The following is a 20,231-nucleotide window of genomic DNA, read 5'->3' as shown; positions in this document are numbered from 1 at the left end:
GTGAGTTACCAGAGTGTCATGATCTTCTGAGGATCATGTGCTCTGTTCATGTCTGTCCAGATTGAAGGGCTCTCATCCTCCTCTTCCTCCTCCTCCTTCTTTTCTTTGAGACAGTGTTTTTCTTAGCTATCGTGAACTCACTTTGTAGACTGGCTAGCCTCACAGGGATCAGCCTGCTTCTGCTGCCTGCCTGAGTGCTGGGATTACAGGCCCATGTCACTATGCCCAGTTAAGGGCTCTTTTCTAACCTAACAACATTCTGTGACTTTCGCATTTGCATTCCTAAGGAAGTAGCCAACCGTCAGCTGCAGCTAGTTGAGACAGAAGTCACTGATATCTAGCTTCTGAATGGTACAGACAGGGAAGTTAAACCTGGAAGTTTGAAAGCCAATGAATGCAAATTCTCTACTGCTTTTATGACAGTGCAGAGATCACTACTTTTCCAGGCTTGAACCCACAGAATATAAAAATGCAACCCAGGGAGTTCTCAGAACATCTATGTCCAAGACCAGTTTGGGGATGCTTTCCTACAGACACTGAAATAAAACCTTTCTTGCAATTGTGTGATTGTACTATTGAGGTTGTATTTTATGAATATTAAGTTTGCAGCAGCACGAACAAGTTAGTAAACTGTGATCTCTCTCAAGCCCAAAAGAAAGTCTTTTATTTATTTTCTTTATCCTATGCCAGGAAGTCTCAGTCCATTCACAGAATCTGTACAGATTTTAGCTTATCAAAAGATACATCTCAGCAAGTTGTCCGAAACAAGGACAAAAGTGTAAGTGGTTTTCTCTACTCCAGAGCACAGGATGAGGAAAGGCAGCTCAGCTATGCTCATCAGCCCGTGGGGTGTGTAGAAATGGGGTCACTCATCAAACAGATGTTTATTATTCCATTTCCAGATGCTAGGAGGTATTCAGTAAGCTAAGAATAGAGCAGTGCACAAGCCAAAGCTGCTGTCTCCATCAGACATACATTCCTGAGGGAGAAATAGGCAACAAAGATGGAAAATATAAGACTACAAAGTGAGACAAAGAGTGATGTGAAGAAAAAATCTGGGAAGAATGGTGAGGTGTATTAATAGCGAGGTGTATCAGTGACGTTTTGCCAAGGGTCCATCTCTCAGAGGTCTTGCTATAAAGAAAAGAGGCACCCATACTCCATGTTCATGTAAAATCATGGTATTTATGCTTCCAGAGGATTAGACTGTGCCAGGACATGCTTTACCTTCATCAGGGACGGGGCAGAGATGGGGATCTGCGCCCCACCACACACACACTTTGTGCTTTGTCTCAGCTGTCACAAACCTGAGCAGAGTTCCTGAATTTCTGCCATATTTCCTTCATAAGTAGCTCATGTTCCTTTACCATAAACCCAAGGAGAAATCTTGTAAATGAGTCAGAAATGACACACGGTTTGTACAGAGAGGAAAGTAAGGATGGGAGCTGTCACCAGCTGAGGTGAGCTTTGCTGCTGGTGAGGCACCAGGTCCTTAGTGCTCTCTGTAATTGCCAATTTAACAGTGCCATCTTACTGCATCTTAAAATAGGAGGCCGGATCATGACTGTACTTTCATTAACCTTGATATCACTTCACCAGTATAGGAGTGTATCAAGGTGCTGATTTTACCTTGAATACGGATTAATAAGGTGAGGCAGCAATCTCTGTATTACAGGAAAACCCAGAGATAAAAAGGAAGCAAAGAACTTTCCCAAATACAAATAAGTGATTAATGAAGTTAATATACATAGAAAATAGACTCCCAAATTTTGTATTCTGTTAAATCCAGATACAGAAAAATAAAAGAATAAAGGGCAGGCATATACCAACCTGAATTTCTCCAGTGAAAAGGTAGAATCGTTTTAAGCTTAGATGGATACGTGCTTTCACCACGAGCTGTTTGGTGGGTAGAATATTTAGGCTTCTAGACTCACCCACTAAAAAACAAAAACAAAAAAACTATCAAAACTGAGTCCTTTTTAAAATTATATTTGAAAACGTCTATTTTTATTTCGTTATTGTGTGGGTGGGGATCCAACTCAGCTTTGTGTATGCAAGGTCAGGACAGTATGGTGGCAGTCCTGAGCTCTGCCATTCCAATTTTAAGCATAGAAAAATTTAATTCCAGAGATTTAAATTGTTTTACTTTGAGACCTAAATGATTAGATTTCTCTTTAATCTTTTAAATTCATTTGTAGCAATGAACTAAATACATTAACTTTATGTATTTCAACCAACAGACAAATTTTCCTAAGCCTTTATTGCTTTTTACAGATCTAATTTGCTAAACTTACAAAGAAAGCTAGAGAAATGTAAATCTTTGGAATATTCCAATGTTGTTATCGACCTGGTGAGATCTTGTAGGGCTACAATCCCACATTTATTAATCAATTGTACATTTGTAATCTGCTTATAAGTTTAGGGAGACAGTTAAAATTACAGACATCTATAATCCTGCACATGCCTTAGACAATCCTTTAACCCAAACCGTCAGTGTGATGGTTTTGATTCCTTAGTTCTGTACTTTTCTCGAAGGCTTTCTGTGCTAAAAATGAGCTATGCTGTGAAGAAATGGGTTTGTTTATGGTAGGCAATGTTTGTGAGATAGTAAAGCCAAAGATAGACAATGGGGACAGGATTTTTCAGAGTGTTTTTCATAGCGCATAGCATAACCTGAATCCTATTTGTGCCAAGTGTGGAATCTTCCACACAGGTGGTGTTCCAACCTTCTATGGACAGAGAATGTATTGTCCCGGTGGAGTCCTGCAGGCTTTCATGGAATTTGAGATGTCATTATTGTTTAACCCTTAATTTTAGTTCCTTTTAGAGGTGACAATGTCCAGTGGAAGACAGATTTATGTGAAAGATCTTTCTCCTTCCTCCTTGCCCAGAAGATAAGAGGAGCCACAGGAAGAGAGGCTAGTTCTGAGCCTCTGCTCCCACTCTGCAGATGTCAGATGCTCAGGGGCTTATGGAATGCATAATGGTACCCTTGTGTGTTGGCTGCTCCAGGGCCTCCTATCAGCCCACAGGAGGATAAAGACTCACTGAAGGAACTCATGACCCCTCAGATGGCAGCAGTACACAAAGCACCCTGAGTTCATGAGCTGGTAACCATCCCAATTAACACGTGTGCATTTCAATACGGGATTTAAATGTACCATCTTTAAGCTATGAACATTTGTGAATTTGATGTAATCCTGTGTTTCCCACACATACATTTCCTATTTGATAGGACCATTTGCTCTTCATGGTGATATATCCTAATGACTTTTTGTGTAGTCTTTCAAATTTGACCAACAGCTCAAAGTCAAGGTATCAGTAGTGCTAACACAATGGTCGACATATACTTGTTGAGGCCGAAAGTGACTGATGGAAAGGAGCCTTTAAAAACAAATATTAAAATGAAAGTGAGAAATTGTTCCTTATCTGACTTTTTCCCCCCTCAATTTGAGTCTCCTACCCTGTTTTTAATTGTCCTAAATGAGGATGGGGAAGTAAGATTTGACAGATATCTAAAAGTGGAGCTGAAACAATTCCCTATTTGCTAATTGTGTCTGAAGCCAAAACACTGAGTCCAAAGTACATAGCAATGAGCACATGAAACTAACAGAAAGCCTTAGCAATTTAGGGCAAAGCAACCTTGTCCCTGCTTAGAAACAGACATATTTTCCTTTGTCTCTTAGAGAGAGTCTAACTTCATTAACACTACACTCAAAGCTTTGACTCTGAGAATTAAATAAAATTAAATTACTTTAGCCCAATTTGTTAATGTACAGCTCTGCCTTATGTTGTACCTACAACTGAACATTTTTGTTTCATATCTGCATTTTTATTTTTTATTTAATTGTATTTATTTTTTATTAAATTTATTAAAATTTTTATTCACTTTACATCCTGGTTGTAGTCCCATTCTAGCTCAACTTCCAGTCACCCTTCCCCATCTCCTGTTCCTCAGAAAAGGGGAGCCCCCTTTCATATCCACTCCAGCTCCTCAGGTTGCATCAGGACTGAGTGTGTCCCCTTCCCTTTGGCCTGGCAAGGCAGTCCCACCAGGAGGAAGTGATCAAAAAGCTGACAAGAAACTCCCTGTCAGATGCAGTCCCCACTTCCCTAAGGATCCACAAGAAGCCTAAGCTTCCCATCTGCTACACCTTTGTAGAGGGCCTAGATCCAGTTCATGCATGCTTCAGTGTCAGCAAGCCCCTCTAGAGCTTAGTTAGTTGGCTCTGAGGTCTTCCTGTTGAGCTCCTGTCACCTCCAGGTCCTCTTCTCTTTCCCCCCACTTTTGCACAAGACTCCCTAAGCATCGTCCACTGTTTGGCTGTGAGTCTCAGCATCTGTTAGGAAGTGTTGCTGGGTAGAGTCTCTCAGAGGACAACTCTGCTAGGCTCCTGTCTGCAGACTTAGCTGATGAGTATCATTCATAGTGTCAGGGGTTGGCGCTCTCCCACAGTGTGGGTCTTTGGTTGGACCAGCCATTGGTCAGACATTCCTTCAGTCTCTGCTCTATCTGCTTGTAGGCAGGGTAAAATTTGGGTTGAAGTTTTTATGGGTGTGTTGCTGTGTCCCTCCCTTTACTAGGTGGGTGTCCTGTTCCATCTCTATAGCTTCTGCTACTAGGAGTCTCTGCTTGAGTCCCCCTCATATCCTCCCAGGAGCCTACCCTGACTTGGGTCTCCAGCTTGTCACAGAGAGGCCCCCACCCAGTTTCCCTTTTCTCCACAGGCCTTCTGTCCTCTCAGCACTGCTCTCCACAGTTCTACTATCCACCCTTATATTTCTCTGTGCACCCTCTCCTACTTTGTTACCTCTCTTCAACCACTACCTCTGTCTATTCCATTTTTCCCTCTGAGTGACATTTATGCACCCTCCCCTGGATCTTTGTTGTTACTTGTCTCCTTTGGCTCTGTGCCTTGCAGTATGGTTATATCCTTTTATATGGCTAAAATCCACCTGTTAGTGAGTACATACCATGTGTGTCTTTCTAGGTTCCATCCATTTGCTTGCAAGTTTCATGATTTCATCGTTTAAATGTACCACAGTTTCTTTATCCATTCTTTGGTTAAGAGACATCTGGATTGTTTCCAGATTCTGGCTATTTTGAGTAAAGCTGTTATGAACATAGTTGAGCCAGTGTCCTCATTGTCTGGTGGAGCAATGTAGTTTATCTAGTGTTATATTGAGGTCTTTGATCTACTTGGACTTGAGTTTTCTACAGGGTGACATATATGCATCTATTTGTATTTTTCTGAATTTATTTTTTATAACTTATTCACTTTACATTCTTATTGTAGCACCTCCCTTATCTCCTCCCACTCCCAACCACCCTCCCTTTCCCCCATACCACTCTCTAAGTCCTCAGCCTTCCTCCCCTATCATCTGACCCCAGGCTATCAATTCTCATCAAGACTGCCTGTATCCCCTTCTTCTGTGGCCTGGCAAGGCCACCCCACCAGGGGAAAGTGCTCAAAGAGCTGGCAACGGAGTCTGTCAGAGAAAGCCTCTGCTCCCCTTACTAGGGAACTCACATGGAGACTGAGCTACCTATATATCTGAGCAGGGGGTCTAGGTCCTCTCCATGCATGAGCCTTGGTTGGTGCATCAGTCTCTGCAGTTCCCCTCTAACCAGATTTGTTGGCTTTCTTGGTCTCCTTGTGGCTCCTGTTCCCTCTGGGTCCTTCAGTCTTACCCCCTACTCTTCCAAAGGACTCCCTGCACAAAGTTTGGCTGTGAGTCTCAGCATCTGCTTTGATCCTGTGCTGGGTGGGGTCTTTCAGAGTATATCTGAAGGTAGGCTCTTGTCCTGTTCCTTTTCTTCATCCATTTCCAGTGTCTAGTCTACTTGCCTTTCTGAATGAGAATTAAGCATCCTCCCTAGTGTTCTCCTTGATATTTAGAGTCTTTAGGTTTGTGGATTATAGTACGGTTATCTTGTATTATATGTCAAATATCTACTAATAAGTGAGTATTACTATGTGTGTCTTTCTGGGTTTGTGTGCCATCACTCAGAACGATATTTTCTAGTTCTATCAATTTTCCTGCAAATTTCATGATTTCTTTGTTTTTTAATAGCTGAGTAAATGTACCACAATTTATTTATTCTTCCATTAAGGGACATCTAGGGTGTTTCTAGATTCTGGCTATTACAAATAAAGCTGCTATGAACATAGCTGAGCAAATGCCCTTGTTGTATGGTAGAGCATCTTTCAGGTATATGACCAGGAGTGGTATAGCTGGATCTTCAGGTAGCACTATTCCCCATTTTCTGAGGAAGCTCCAGATTGATTTCCAAAGTGGTTGTACAAGATGGCACTCCCACCAGCATGTGCTGTCACTTGAGTTTTTTATCTTAGCCATTCTAATGGATGTAAGATGGAATCTCAGAGTCGTTTTGATTTGCATTTCCCTGATGACTAAAAACAATGAACAATTCTTTAATGTTTGATATTCCTTTGTTGAGAATTCTCTGTTTAGCTCTGTACCCCAGTTTTTAATTGGATTGTTTGGTTTGTTGGTGTTTAATTCCTCAAGTTCTTTATATATTCTGGATATTAGCCTCTGTTGGATATAAGGTTGGTGAAGAACTTCTACCAGTCTGTAGGCTATATTTTGTTTTGACGACAGTGTCCTTTGCTCTACAGAAGCTTTTCAGTTTCATGAGACCCCATTTATTAATTGCTGATCTTAGAGCCTGAGCTGTTAGTGTTCTTTTCAGGAAGTTGTCTTTTGTGCCAATGAGTTAAAGGCTCTTCCCTACTTTTTCTTTTAACAGGTTTAGTGTGTCTGGTTTTATTTTGAGGTCTTTGATCCATTTAGAATTTAGTTTTGTGCAGGGTGATAAATATGGATCTATTTACATTTTTCTACATGGAGACATCCAGTTAGACCAGCACCATTTGTTGAAGATGTTATTTTTCATTGTATGGTTTTGTATGGTTTTGGCTTCTTTGTCAAAAATAAGTGTCCATAGCTGTTTTTTTTGTTTGTTTGTTTGTTTGTTTTGTTTTTTTTCTGGGTCTTCACTTTGATTCCATTGATCCCCCCATTCTGTTTTTATGACAGTACCATGCAGTTTTTATTACTGTTGCTCTATAGTACAGCTTGAGATCAGGGATGTAAATTCCTCCAGAATATCTTTTATTGTACAGGATGGTTTTTAGCTATTCTGGATTTTTTGTTTTTCCATATGAAGTTATGAATTAATTGTCTTTCAAGTTCTGTAAAGAATTGTGTTGGCATTTAGATGGAACTACATTGAATTTGTAGATTGCTTTTGGTAGAAGGGCCATTTTTACTATGTTACTCCTACTCATCCAACAGCAAGTGAGATATTTCCATCTTCTGATATTCAATTTCTTTCTTCAGAGACTTGAAGGGTTTTTTTTTTTTCATACAATTTTTTCCACTTACTTGGTTAGAGTTATACCAAAATACGTTATACTTTGTGTGTGTGGCTATTGTCAGTGGTGTTGTTTCCCTAATTTCTTTCTCAGCCCATTTGTCTTTTGTATACAGGAGGGCTATTGATTTTTTGTTGTTGTTCTTGTTAATTCTGTGTCCAGCCACTTTGTTGAATTCTTTGGTAGATTTTTGAGGGTCACTTATGTATACTATCATATCATCTGCATATTTTGACTTCTTCTTTTCCAATTTGTATTTCCTTTATCTCTTTTAGTTGTCTTATTGCTCTAGCTAGGACTTCAAGTACTATATTGAAGAGATATGAAGAGAATGGGCAGCCTTGTCTTTCCCTTATTTCAGTGGAATTGATTTAAGTTTCTCTCCATTTAGTTTGATGTTGGCTATAGGTTTGCTGTATATTGCCTTTACTATGTTTAGGTATGTGCCTTGTAACCCTGACTCCTCCATTACTTTAAACATGAATGGGTGTTTGACTTTTTCAAATGCTTTTTCAGAATCTAAAGAGATGACCATGTTTTTGTTTGTTTCTTTGTTTGTTTGTTTGTTTTCCCTTTCAGTTTGTATATATGGTGGATTACATTGATAGATTTTCATATATTGAATCACCCCTGTATGCCTGGAATGAAGCCTACTTGGTCATGGTGGATGATATTTTTGATGTGTTCTTGGATTCAGTTTGCAAGTATTTTATTGAAAATTTTTGTGTCGATGTTCATAAGGGAGATTGGTCTGAAATTGTGTTTCTTTGTTGGGTCTTTGTGTGGTTTAGGTATCAGGGTGACCAAAGCCTCATAGAATAAGTTTGCCAATGCTCCTCAGGAACTTGTGGATCCTCCTTTCACCAAAGAAAGTTCTGGAGTCAGCCACCTGGGTACTGGTTTTCTTGCTCTATGGTTAGTGAGTCCAGACATTGTGCTCAAACATTGTGCTTGCTGGGCACAGCCATTTTGGAGAACAAGTGAGCTTGGAGGTGTTGCCGGTCTTTTTAGGGAGACAGGTTGAGCTGTGGAACAGTGGCTGGGGTTGCTTCCGTGTCCTGAGATTCAGAAGGCCCAAGGTTGTGCCCCTGGTACTGGAAGGTATCCACTCCACAGGAGAGTAGGTGTCGGAGGTTGAAACCTCAAACTGCCCCTACCTAGAAGGTATTTGCTCCATTGTACAGTGGAAATGGGCACCTGAGTTTGGAGCTGTGCTCCCAGTCCTGGAAGGTACCCACTCCACAGAAAGGTGAGAGTGGGCACTGGAGTTGGGGGCCAGAAGCCACTGGTAGCAGAAGGTGTCCACAGACAGTGGGATTGGGTAGGAGCCAGGGAGCTTTTGCTGGTATTAGCTGGGAGACCTGAGGTCTGGCATTTTCCTCACCGTGGGCTTCCCTCTCAACTGGGAAACACAGATGTTGGGGTTTTGCAGTCCACAATATGGCCTGTTGGTCACTCTGCTCTCACTGCTCTCTTGCTGTTCAGATACTGCCATCTTGGATCTGATCATATCTGCTTTTATTAACCACCTTTCCTGTCATATACATCTCGGTTTAGTTCTGAAGGCTCTTTAAAGCTGTGTTCGAACCGTTTTCCCCTTGCTACTTCATACTGCCTTCTTCTGCCCATATCTCTAAAGCCCAGAGCCTAAGCCAACACTGGGCCACATGCTTTGCCCACCTCCATCATTAGACACAAAATCCTCCTCATCACTACTCTGTAAAGCTAGTGAGGACCATTCTTCTTTGTCTCTGCTGTTTCAGTTGAGAAACTTCTGCCCATTGCTACAGTCGAAAGTGAACCATTGGCATAGAAAGGAAGGCGGCTCCTGAAAGGTTATGCTCTGTATGGTACAGAAAATCATATTCAATATCTGTATTTCCAGTTCTGAAAGTATGCATATACATTTGCATAGCAAATGTGAAAGAAAAACAAATATTGCCACATAGACAAAGGCGGCAGATACATTGCAAAATATCAAGCCAGGTGATAAAATATGATAGAGACAGCTGGAGTGCCCTGATTGAGAGCAAACAAAGGTGGCAGTATTAAATTGAGAGCTTACAACAGCACACAGAAAACTTCATTGAGCTAGTCAGCAGGATCTCTCAACAGAGTTTTTATCTTCTTAATGAGCTTCTGCTTCTTCAACCACCATAGATTTTATATCATGGGATAGAGTAGCCAATAACAACCTCTTTTCGAAAGGGGTTCTCTCTTCAGACGTTCTGAAGGAAACAATATTTTAGTATCCCTTTCTGTTTGCTGTTTTCCTTTCTTGCACAGAGATAAAAGTTCATTGTGCCCCAGGACAGGGAAATTTAGAGGACAGGTTACATGCTGGGATCTGAGACAATGGAGGGCCTCCCTTCACTCAGAGTGAGCTTTCAGTAAGTTTAAGAGTATCATGTGGCGATTCACCAACATCCATTTTATCTTTAGGAAAGAACCCCTAAGTCAGTGTTAATGATGGCTGAAAATCTCTCAGAGACCCGAGTTCACAGGATACATCTTCTGACGCCAGAAGTAGAAGTTCCTTTCAAGTCCGAGTTACTTCTTCGGTGAACTTGTTTATCTCCTAGTGTCCTGTTCAGAGGGAAAACTACCAGTTGGTTTAGAGTCTACCATTTGAACCAGAGGAGGGACGGTAAGGATGGACGCTTAGGAATCATTCGTCATTTCACCACATGCTACATTTTCCCTTTCCCACCCGTTATGAAACATGTTTGTTTTTGTAGAGTTGGTGATCAAAACCAGGAGCTGATGAAAGAATTATAACATCAAGTTATGCCCCAGTGCAAGAAGTGTCTTTAGTTTATTCCATATCTGATGTTCTGATGTGTTTATATAATGGGGAACTGGATGAAGTCTGAAGATCCTACAGAATAGGATAGCCAGCGAAAAAGACAATGGTAATGATGCTCCCCTCTAGTGGTATTGTCTGGAAAGACATCTCCTAAGCGAAAGTTGCTTTCTAAACCCAAGTAACTCGGTTCACTGAGACAACAGAGGCTATTGCCATTACTCTTGGCTGTCCACAGGTCTGTTGCTGAGGATACTTTTGTTAAAGGACATGGAAGTGGTCAAGCTGGTACTGAACCAGAAGTTTCCTCCATGCTGGCTACCTTTCATGGTGCCAGAAGGTGCTCTGCAAGCTGAGGAGGGAGAGAAGTTCTTAAGAGCCTTACCCAGCTCTGCACCTTGAAAGCCGGGATGAAAGTCATGCTGACAGAATCCGCCATTGGTGCAATAGCCACATTAACGTTATAGGGGTTAACTGATCTTTAATTGTATTATGGGTCCATTCTAAACGGGACATAATTCATGTGTCATACTATAAACTGGGCCAAGAACCTGTAGCTGGGGGTGTCATGTGTCGTTAAGGGGGAACCTACTGCTATTAATTTGCTACATGAAACTGTATAATTCTGCCTTCCAGCCCAATGCCCATGCATTAGTGCTGCTCTCAGCCTTCATCAGAAAACCTTCTTCTCGCTAGGAGGGACGGTTATTACAAAGTCTAACTACGGGCGAAAGTGTGGAAAATAAGTGACTACGGAGTACTTAGTCCTAAATGGACATCTATATCACCACACCACATCACCCCCAACCCCTAGGTTCAGTGTACCTGGAGAAAGAGCTGAGAGAAAGCCTGAAAGAGCCAGAGGCCAGGCTTGTAGATCAGTGTCTTTTTGACAAAGCTGGACCATTGCACTCATGCTCTCACAGCCCTGTGATTACCCACATATGACCTGCATACGATCAAACCAGCCAACATTACAGCATGGATTTTGGGGAAGGGCACACAGCTCCACTCCTAACTGTACAGGTATCGGCAGCCCATGGCTTCAGGGTGCAGGGAGGGTAACTTTACTTTGGGAGTGAGGCCAAGGGTATATTACCCATCCTTCAGTGACTGGCCTCACACCTGTGTGCATGTGTGCAGCTATGAAACTAATTGGTATCAGCGGATTTAAAAAAGGACGTAAAGTTGATAGGATGGGTTGGAAAAGGAGACTAGGGAATGAATATGACCAAAATACATCCATGAATGTCTCAAAGAATAAATAATATAGTTCTTAAAGATAGAGGTAGAATTTGGATTGTTTAATCTTATATTTTAATTCCTTAATATGGAAATACATTGTTATATCCAAGTGTTTCCCGGCTTCCTCTACTTCATATTTTAAAGTTCTAGCCTCTATCCACATACCTCAGAATGCTGTTTTCTTTTAGGTATGCTGATTCTTGTGTAGGTAGTTCAAATAAATCTGTAAGGATGCAGTAAGGAATTCCATGAGCCTCCAGCCCAATATGGCAAAGATCCTGATGAAAAAGGAACACTGAAAAAGACTGGGAAGACCATGAGGTCACTGAGATCAACCTTAGCTCATGTACCTGCAAGCCAGAAATCAAAGAACACCAAAAGTTGACAGCAAAATAGCAGAGGCTGGGAGACAGACAAGAACCAGTTCTCTGCTTGTGACCTTCCAAGGGAATGTAATTGTGCTGATACCAGGATCTTCAGTTTCAAGCTGCACGTCCTTTGAGACAATAATCTCTGTCCTTTCAGATACTCAACCTGTGCCATTTCCTTAAAGCATCGTGAGGAAGCCTATAGATTCCCATTACTTTAAGATTAGTTTTAAACTTAATGAATTAGATGTCTGAAGGCAGCATGTACTTGAGCTGGGAAATTATATATTGAGGGTAATCAGTAATATCAAGGATAAAGATATCATCTCCCAAATTTATTGCCATCCATGAAAAGTATCATCTTTCATGCAAAACATCACAGAAACTTGGTTTCCTTATACTGTTTTGTGGTTCCATTGAGTTGATATGTTCCCTCAATCTGTCCTGCTGCCATTAAGACAGTCCTCAGATAGGTAGTATTCTCACATGTGGTGAAAATCTTGTTTATTAGTGATTTCTGCGTGGGTGATGATACCTTTAATATACCTGCTGTGGTGGGTTAAATGAGAAATGCCCGTCATAGGCTCCCATCGACTTAACACTTGGTATCCTGATGGTGGTGATCTTTGGGGGAGTTGTGAAGTCTTTGGGAGAACCTTGTTGGAGGAAGTACATCACTGAGGGCAAGGCTGAGTGAGGGTGCATATAGTCTGGGGTCCCCCTCCCCCCTCATTCACTAGCTCTTCTTCGTGCTTGCATTTGAAGATGTGACTCTTGGTTTCCTGTAACTGCTTCTGCTTCTGCCCCTGTGGCTTGCAGCTGTACCTCTGCCCCATTATGATGATCATCTCTCATCTCTCTGAAACCATAGGCCAAAATAAAGCTCATTTCTCCCCGTGTTGTTTTTTGGTCATGGTGTTTATCAGAGCAACAGAAGACAAACCACAGGGTCTTTTCTGAGACTGACACTCAACCAAGGACCATCTATGGATATAACCTAGAACTTCTGCTCGGATGTGGCCCGTGGTAGCTCAGTAACCAAGTAGTTTTCCCAAGTAAGGGGAACAAAGACTATTTCTAACAGGATCTCAAGGGCAGGCTCTTTGACCTCCCCATCTGCCCCAGGGGAGGAGCAGTCCTGTTAGGCCACAGAAGAGGACTTTGCAGCCAGCCCTGAAGATACCTGATAAAACAGGGTCAAATGAAAGGGGAGGAGGTCCTCCCCACCTCCTCCCCTGTCAGTGAATGTGGAAAGGGGCAGGGAAGAGACCAGGGAGGGAGTGTGGGGTTGGAGAGGGAATGAGGGAGTGGGATACAGCTGGGACACAGAGTTAACAAAATGTAACTAAAAAGAAAAATAAAATTAAAAAAAATAAAATAAAAATTAAAAAAAAAGAAGACAAAGTAACACAGCTGCTCTGTAAGTCACAGATTTCTTAGTGTCCTTGATTTTATTAAGCTTTCTGGGGATTATGGGCCTCTTGTCTTCCAAAATGCCAGACATTTATTGCAAAAATATTCCTGTTATTAGTTCTACAGAGCACTGCAAGCAATAGGCTAGTCATTGTTTTACAGCTGTTTCATCTGAACATTCCCCCCCTGAAGGGAGAGCAGACACTTACTTACAAGATTCAGGAGGCTATAACAAAACCTACACAACTCAGGAAGCTCAGAAGTAGTGGTTGGCTTCATTGTTCATATGCTTGCCTGTTTGACCTGTCACCCTACAGGTAACCCATCTTGCTCTTCTCTGCCACTCAATCCATGTGTGGGCATCTTTTCTCCCTGTGTGTGCCCTAGTCAAGTCTGGCACTCTGCAGATGTCTTTGTCACCTAACTCATTATTCCCCAATGCTGACTTTTCATGCTCAGTGGGTCATCTGTGAAGGGATTCTTCATCTCCCAAGGATGCCATATTCTTCTGCTTCTGGCTTCCCACATTTAGTGTCCCACGTGGGTGATTGTCACCCTACTTGACACTGACTTTCCACACTGGGTCACTCAACCTCATCACATGAATGCCTCTTCACCCTGCTTTGGGTGTATCAAGATAATCTCCCTTTTACATTTGTTCTCATTACTCTATGTGGTCCCTGACACCCACTCTGAGTCATAGTGCTTCCGTTCACACATGATAAACACCTTCTTTTTGTCTTAAACAGATGAAGTCTTTATGACCAACATGCACAGGAATGAGAGGCATAATGGGGCTATTTAAGATATGGATTTAGTGTGATTCATTTGGGCCCATGAGACATTAGTGACAACAAAGTAGTCTCCTTGAGTGCCAGCTGTGTAACTGTAAGAACTGTGTCTGTCTGGCTCCTTGGTTTATCCACAAGTTCACCACAATATATACTTTGAGTAGAATAATTAACAAATAAGCCATTTCCCATTTATCTTTTTTCTTCTTTGTCTTCTTAACTTATGTGCATATGAAAATAGTGGCTGTGTTAGTGATTTTTGACCCTGTGTGAGGAAATCTTTGACATATACAAATTAAAGGAGGAAAGATATGGTTTGGTTAATAGTTTCTGAAGGAGTTCATGGTTTTGTTTGTTTTGTTTTTGTCCCATGTGTTATGGGAGAGCATCATGGTAGCAAGAATTTGTAATAGAGGAGTCCCTTTATCTCCTGGAATACAGGAGAGAAGTAGAAAGAAAGACTGAGGAGAGGGCAGGCAAGACAGGGCTCCTAAGGACAAGTTCCTGTGACCCACTTCTTCTGGCTAGGCCCTATCTCCTAATGTTTTCAGAACCTACCAAAATAGTGCCACCATCCGTATACGAACCTTGCAGTAAATGAACTTTTGGAAATACATACATCATATTCAGACCATAACAATGACCATTTATACATTTTAAATGACTCTAATTTATGTCCTTATATAAATGCAAACATCTATATTTATATGCCTAGGATTTTTTCATTCCACAAATTTCTACTGTGGAACAACCTTATAAATTCAATATGTGGCTAAATGGACAAAATTAAATGAAGCTGTGACCTGTACAACATCCCCAGGTTCCTGCACATCCACTGACTACGGGAAGAAAATCTCTACACACCACCAAAATCAGTTTTCAGTCATTGAGTTTGCTTCCCTTCAAAATGTGAGCAACAGTACAAGAAAACAAAACAAACAAACCAAAACCCAAAACACTGTCATCCTGGTAGGGTGACCATGGGCTCCACAATCCATTTCCTTAATAACCCTCTTCAGCAATAATACAAATTCTTGCTGCCGTGATGTTCTCCCATAATGCATGGAACAAAAACAAAACAAACAAAACCATGAACTCCTTCAGAAACTATGAACCAAACCATATCTTTCCTCCTTTTTCCACACAGGGCAGCATTTTCATAGAATTTCCCAAGAATAACATCTCTGAGAGAGCCTTCCTGTGAGAGGAGTTCTGTAGTTAAGAACCATCGGGAGCGTGAAATGCATATCGCACACTAGGACATCCCCTACAGAACACTGTTTAACTTTGTGTGGCCGGGTATTGCTCAATAACCACGGAGCTCATCTTCAAGTCGCCTCTCACTTCATTATTGTTTTTGCACTGGGACAAGGGTTGTGCTATGAAATAAATGAGGCAAAGACGTGAAATGTACGTCGCGCTCTATGTGTTCCCTGTTTAACCGGCACTAGTTCATCCTCTTAGTTTATTACTTAGGGAACATTGCTATTTTTAATATTGAAAAAGTAATATATGTGTGTGGATGTTATGCTAATTGAAAATACATACATATCACAGAAAGAATTTTTCATTTTTTTGTGCCACAGATCCCTTGGATTTCCACAAATAATTTTGTTTATGTACCCTACTTCCGCCATTTTGGGTAGATGACACAGACACATAAGAATAAATATTATAATGTATTCACAACAAACAGATAATGAACACGGATTCATTTTTTTCTTCTACAGCCGTCTCTAAATTCTTTCATTTTCTGACATATTAATGTTTTTATGAAGCTCTAGAATGAGGTAAAATTAGGACTTTGTTAATATCCTCCCCCAAAGTTGTACGTTAGGAAGTATTATTGAGAATTGGAGAACGATACATTATTGTGTGGGGCATACAGGTGATTGGTTTAGATGTAAAACTTATTTTATAAATCTGTGCCTAACACTCCCGGAAGAGTATTCTGTAGTAGTTACACGTTATTATTATCTTTAACAGTTATGATCTGTCTTATCAGTGGTTACACCTGGTTTATCACGCTGGGAGAATACACGTGCTTTGAGGACTTGTTCCTGCCTGGGACAGTCCTGACACTGAAGGCATTTGATCATCAAGGGTCTAAATGACTAGAGGGACCATCTGAGCATTGATTCATCCACCAGAAGCAGAGATTTGGTGACTCGAGTGCTCGTTAATGACTTCATTTGAGACTAGAGAGGGACATCGAAGAGGAATGCAGGATCCGGAGAGTCACAGATGTAACTGCAAAGAGATTGCAGTTTGTAGAAGTTTTGATGGAGGATTTCTTTCCATAGATTGCTGTAACAAAGTGCTACAAACTGTGTGGCTTGAATGACAGAAATGTACTGGTCCTTGTGTTGTGGTGATCACCAAACCATAAAACTATTTTCACTGTTATTTTGTAACTGTGACTTTGCTATTGTTATAATTTGTAATATACAGTGTATCTGATATGTGACCCCTGTGAAAAGATGGGTTGAGGGCCAAAGGGGTCACGACCCACAGGCTGAGCGCAAACACTGCTTTACCTGATACACCAGTACTGGAAAGTGCCTTGTCCAGGCGATGGCTGCCTTCTACAATGCCACTTATGAAGTGTTAGGTAGCACTAGATGGCTAGTGGGCAACGGTGTATATAAAAATGTGTGTGTGTGTGTGTGTGTGTGTGTGTGTGTGTGTGATCATATCATAGTTGGTTCCTAGGACCCTGAATAAAGGCTATATTCCAAGCCTTTCTCCGTAGCCTTCCTTTGCAATTGGTTGTCTTATCCCTGTGTCTCTTCAGACATTGTCCCTCTGTGCACATTGGCACTCAGATTTTCTCTTATAAAGACACCACACATACTGGGAAAAGGCCCACTCTATTGACTTCTTTTAAACTGGACTATTTCCCTATCAATCTTATCTTCAATCAAGGCCACAATATGGGAGCTTTGGGTTAAGACTGCAACACATGAATGTGGGTACATCATTTAATCCATAATAGATGGCTTTTAGTGCTTTTTATAATTCTCCCCAAGCCAGTATACTCACTCACCAATTGCAGCCATTAGACTGTAGGCTCCTTAAGGAAATGCAAACAGTGAAAGCCTATGTGGCTACTGCAGTGTATCATCTTGTTCACAGCATACTTTATTTCTCCAAGAGGGTGTCTGAATCTCCTGAAACACCTGATGGAGTCTCTTAAAACCAAAGTTCAGGAGGCTGAGCTGCAGAGAATCACAGGGATCCCTTGTCCTCCTGACTTCCTCTTGGGGTTCTCCTTGCTTTCCTCCTTCCCTCACTGTCCTTCTTGTCTAGATATGCACCTTTGACCCATCTAGGCTAATCCACCCCTTCTTTATTGCCCTGAGTTAGTTTCCTTTTCCAGGAATCCCAGTGATCTCCCTTGGTGAAGGAGCATACTTCAGGCAGAAACACACGCTGCGACTCCAGCTATGGTAGCTGAGTTAACTTCAAAGCTCTTCAGACATGAGAACATCTGCCAGAAGGACCACTGAAAGAAAGAGTTCTTTCCGCGTTTTATAGCCATCTCTGGTTAAATTTCTTGACCTAAGGAGAACCCGGCTGTTTTGCACAAAGTGGTGCAGTGCTTTGGCTTCACCATGCGTTACTGTCATTCCTGCAATGTCCGGGTGCTGGTGGCTGTTGTGTGTGGGCTGCTGACTGGCGTTGTTTTGGGACTGGGAGTCTGGAGGATGGCCGTAAGGATCCACAGAGGTAATGTCAACTTATTATATTCTACTGAGAAAAGGAGAGAGAATAAGGGAAGGAGGGAGTGAGGGAGGATGGAAAGGAGGGAAGGAGGGGGGAAGGGAGAAAGAGACAGAGAGAGAGAGAGAGACATTAAACCTAAACCTCTGTATTGCTCACCTGATACACCCGTACTGGGAAGTGCCTTGTCCAGGTGATGGCTGCCTTCTACAATGCCAGTTAGAAAGTGTAGATAGCACTTGGTTGATGGCTGGTGGGCAGCGGTGAATATAAAAGTGTGTGTGTGTGTGTGTGTGTGTGTGTGTGTGTGTGTGTGTGTAAGAGAGAGAGAGAGAGAGAGAGTAGGGGTGGTGAAGAATGAGTTTTGAATTGGCTCCTTTGTACTATTTTAATTTCTGAATTGATAGAATGAATAACAATAGAAAGTACAAAACTGTGTATTTGGGTTTATTTAGCTAAATCCTAGAAAGGTAAATAGTTATGAACACAGATTCCCAAGCAACCATGTACAGAATAGAAATTCGTCTCAAGAAGAAAGCTTAGAGATGTTAGCACTAGAATTGTGTGTGAAATGAACTTAGGTTTAGGTATAAGTTTCCCACTTATTAGGTATAGAAAATTAAAGTTGAAACAGTTAAAACAAGTTGAAAGGGCATTTCTCTGCTGGTTCAGTATGTGTTTGTAAGTCTCCTGCTGTGTTTCACACCTCACATGGGAAATAGGGACAGAAGCATGGTTATGTGTAAAATGATGGCATTAGAATAAAGCCTTTGAGAATTCAAAAATACATTTTCAGTGATTCTAATCCTGCATCCCTTGGCCTCTAGAAATTTGTTATAAAGCAGAGGTTCTCAGCCTGTGGGTCATGATCTTTTATGGGTCTACTGACACTTTCACAGGGGTTACCTAAGACCATTGGAAAAGATATTTACATTATAATTCCTAAGAGTAGCAAAATTAGAGTCATAAAGTAGCAAAAAAACTAATGGTGAGATGGGGGTCACCACAACATGCAGAACTGTATTAAAGAGTCACAGCAGTAGGAAGGCTGAAAACCACTGCTATAAAGGGATTCAAAGTTGACATGAAGACTTGTGAAACTGAAGGAATAGTTACCAGTAAGGAAAAGCAGTCTGTCCTCAAGGAAGGCAGGGAACTGCTGTCCAATGGTGCCAGACTGCAGAATCCCATGCTGAGAATGAATATTTGATATTGCTGCTGCTCAAGAGGTAGTCTGCAATGGAGCCATTTCTACCTTACCCCAAGAGAATAGAATTCAGAGAATGACATGATAGAGGCACTTAGATAACTACAGTAAGAAATTAAGCAGGACAAAAGAATTTTGAAACTTTAATTCAGGTTTAAGCAAACCATAAGAGTCTTTCTTGCTGTTAGGGTCATTAAATGTTTAAGATCTTATTTAATGGTTACCTATATGAGAAATTTCTCCCTTCTTGTTGTATTCATAATGACATCCATTTTTAAAGGGAAACTTGTGACTGATAAATGACACAGTTATATCTAACCATTACAAGGACAAAGTACAAAAGCAAGATGAGGAAGAATGCTGAACAGAGGACAGAAAATGCGTACCAGTCAAAGGCTTAGGGTGAGCTCCTCAAGTATGGGCACACCTCTGAGCTGCCTTTGGAGGAAGTGAAGGGTATTAAAACCTCTGTGTCACAGAGTGTAACGTACTCGTCCGCAGCAGGACTACTGGCTGTTAGTTTTTTCAGTTGGCTCTTTCTATTAGGGATATCCCTCAACTCTGGGGTAGAGCCAACAAAAAATTAGAAGGCTATGACTGATACTATTTGCGGTCACTGCTTGTCTTGTGAATTTCGTTTGGAGTGTGCTTTAGTTCTGTTTATTTTTGTTTAGTTCTGTTTATATCTGTTTAACTCTGTTTTGTTTTCACTTCCTTCTTTTTCATTAACTTCTTCTGGGTATTTCATCTCTTTCCCTTCCATCTCATTTCATTCAACCCATCTTATTTAATGTCATTGTGAAATGTTTTATCTTTAGTCCCTTTCTTAGCTATAAATTATTCTTAACCTAATTTTTCTTAGAGGCAGAGTTCATGCATGCCTTTCTTGTCTTTGAGAGCTTGCCTTACAGTTCAGGCTGTTGTGGAGCTCACAATATGTATTCCAGATAATATTATACTCATGATGACTCAACACTTAATGCTATTTTCTATTTTTACTTTTGGTTTTAGAGACAGGATTTCTCTGTGTAGCCCTGGCTGTCTTGGAACACACTCTGTAGACCAGGCTGGCCTCGAACTCATAGATCTGCCTGCCTCTGCCTCCCTAGTGCTGGAATTAAAGGCGTGTGCCACCATGTGAGTGTCTAACACTTAATGCTATTATATTGGGAATTTGATTTCAAAACATGAATTTTGAGAAGATGCATTTAGTCCATAGCATGAATGAAGAATTTTCAAGTAGTTGTGTTCAGAAATGAGATAACAAAGCTACTGAAT

At 41.2% G+C, this 20,231-nt stretch overlaps 1 protein-coding gene across 1 annotated transcript in view; it reads left to right on the top strand.

Annotated features, from left to right (window-relative positions):
• The first annotated feature begins 17,421 nt into the window (after positions 1 to 17,421).
• Adgrg7 (adhesion G protein-coupled receptor G7) overlaps positions 17,422 to 20,231 on the top strand; it is a 51,692-nt gene continuing 48,882 nt past the window's right edge. The window contains exon 1 of the mRNA XM_021634086.2: positions 17,422 to 17,752. Within this exon, the coding sequence (XP_021489761.1) occupies positions 17,638 to 17,752 (115 nt within the window). The 5' untranslated portion in view covers positions 17,422 to 17,637. The remainder of the gene's footprint in view (positions 17,753 to 20,231) is intronic.

The sequence above is a fragment of the Meriones unguiculatus genome, chromosome 17 (genome assembly GCF_030254825.1).
Source record: "Meriones unguiculatus strain TT.TT164.6M chromosome 17, Bangor_MerUng_6.1, whole genome shotgun sequence".
NCBI lineage: Eukaryota > Metazoa > Chordata > Mammalia > Rodentia > Muridae > Meriones > Meriones unguiculatus.
This window is presented reverse-complemented; position numbering and strand designations above follow the sequence as displayed.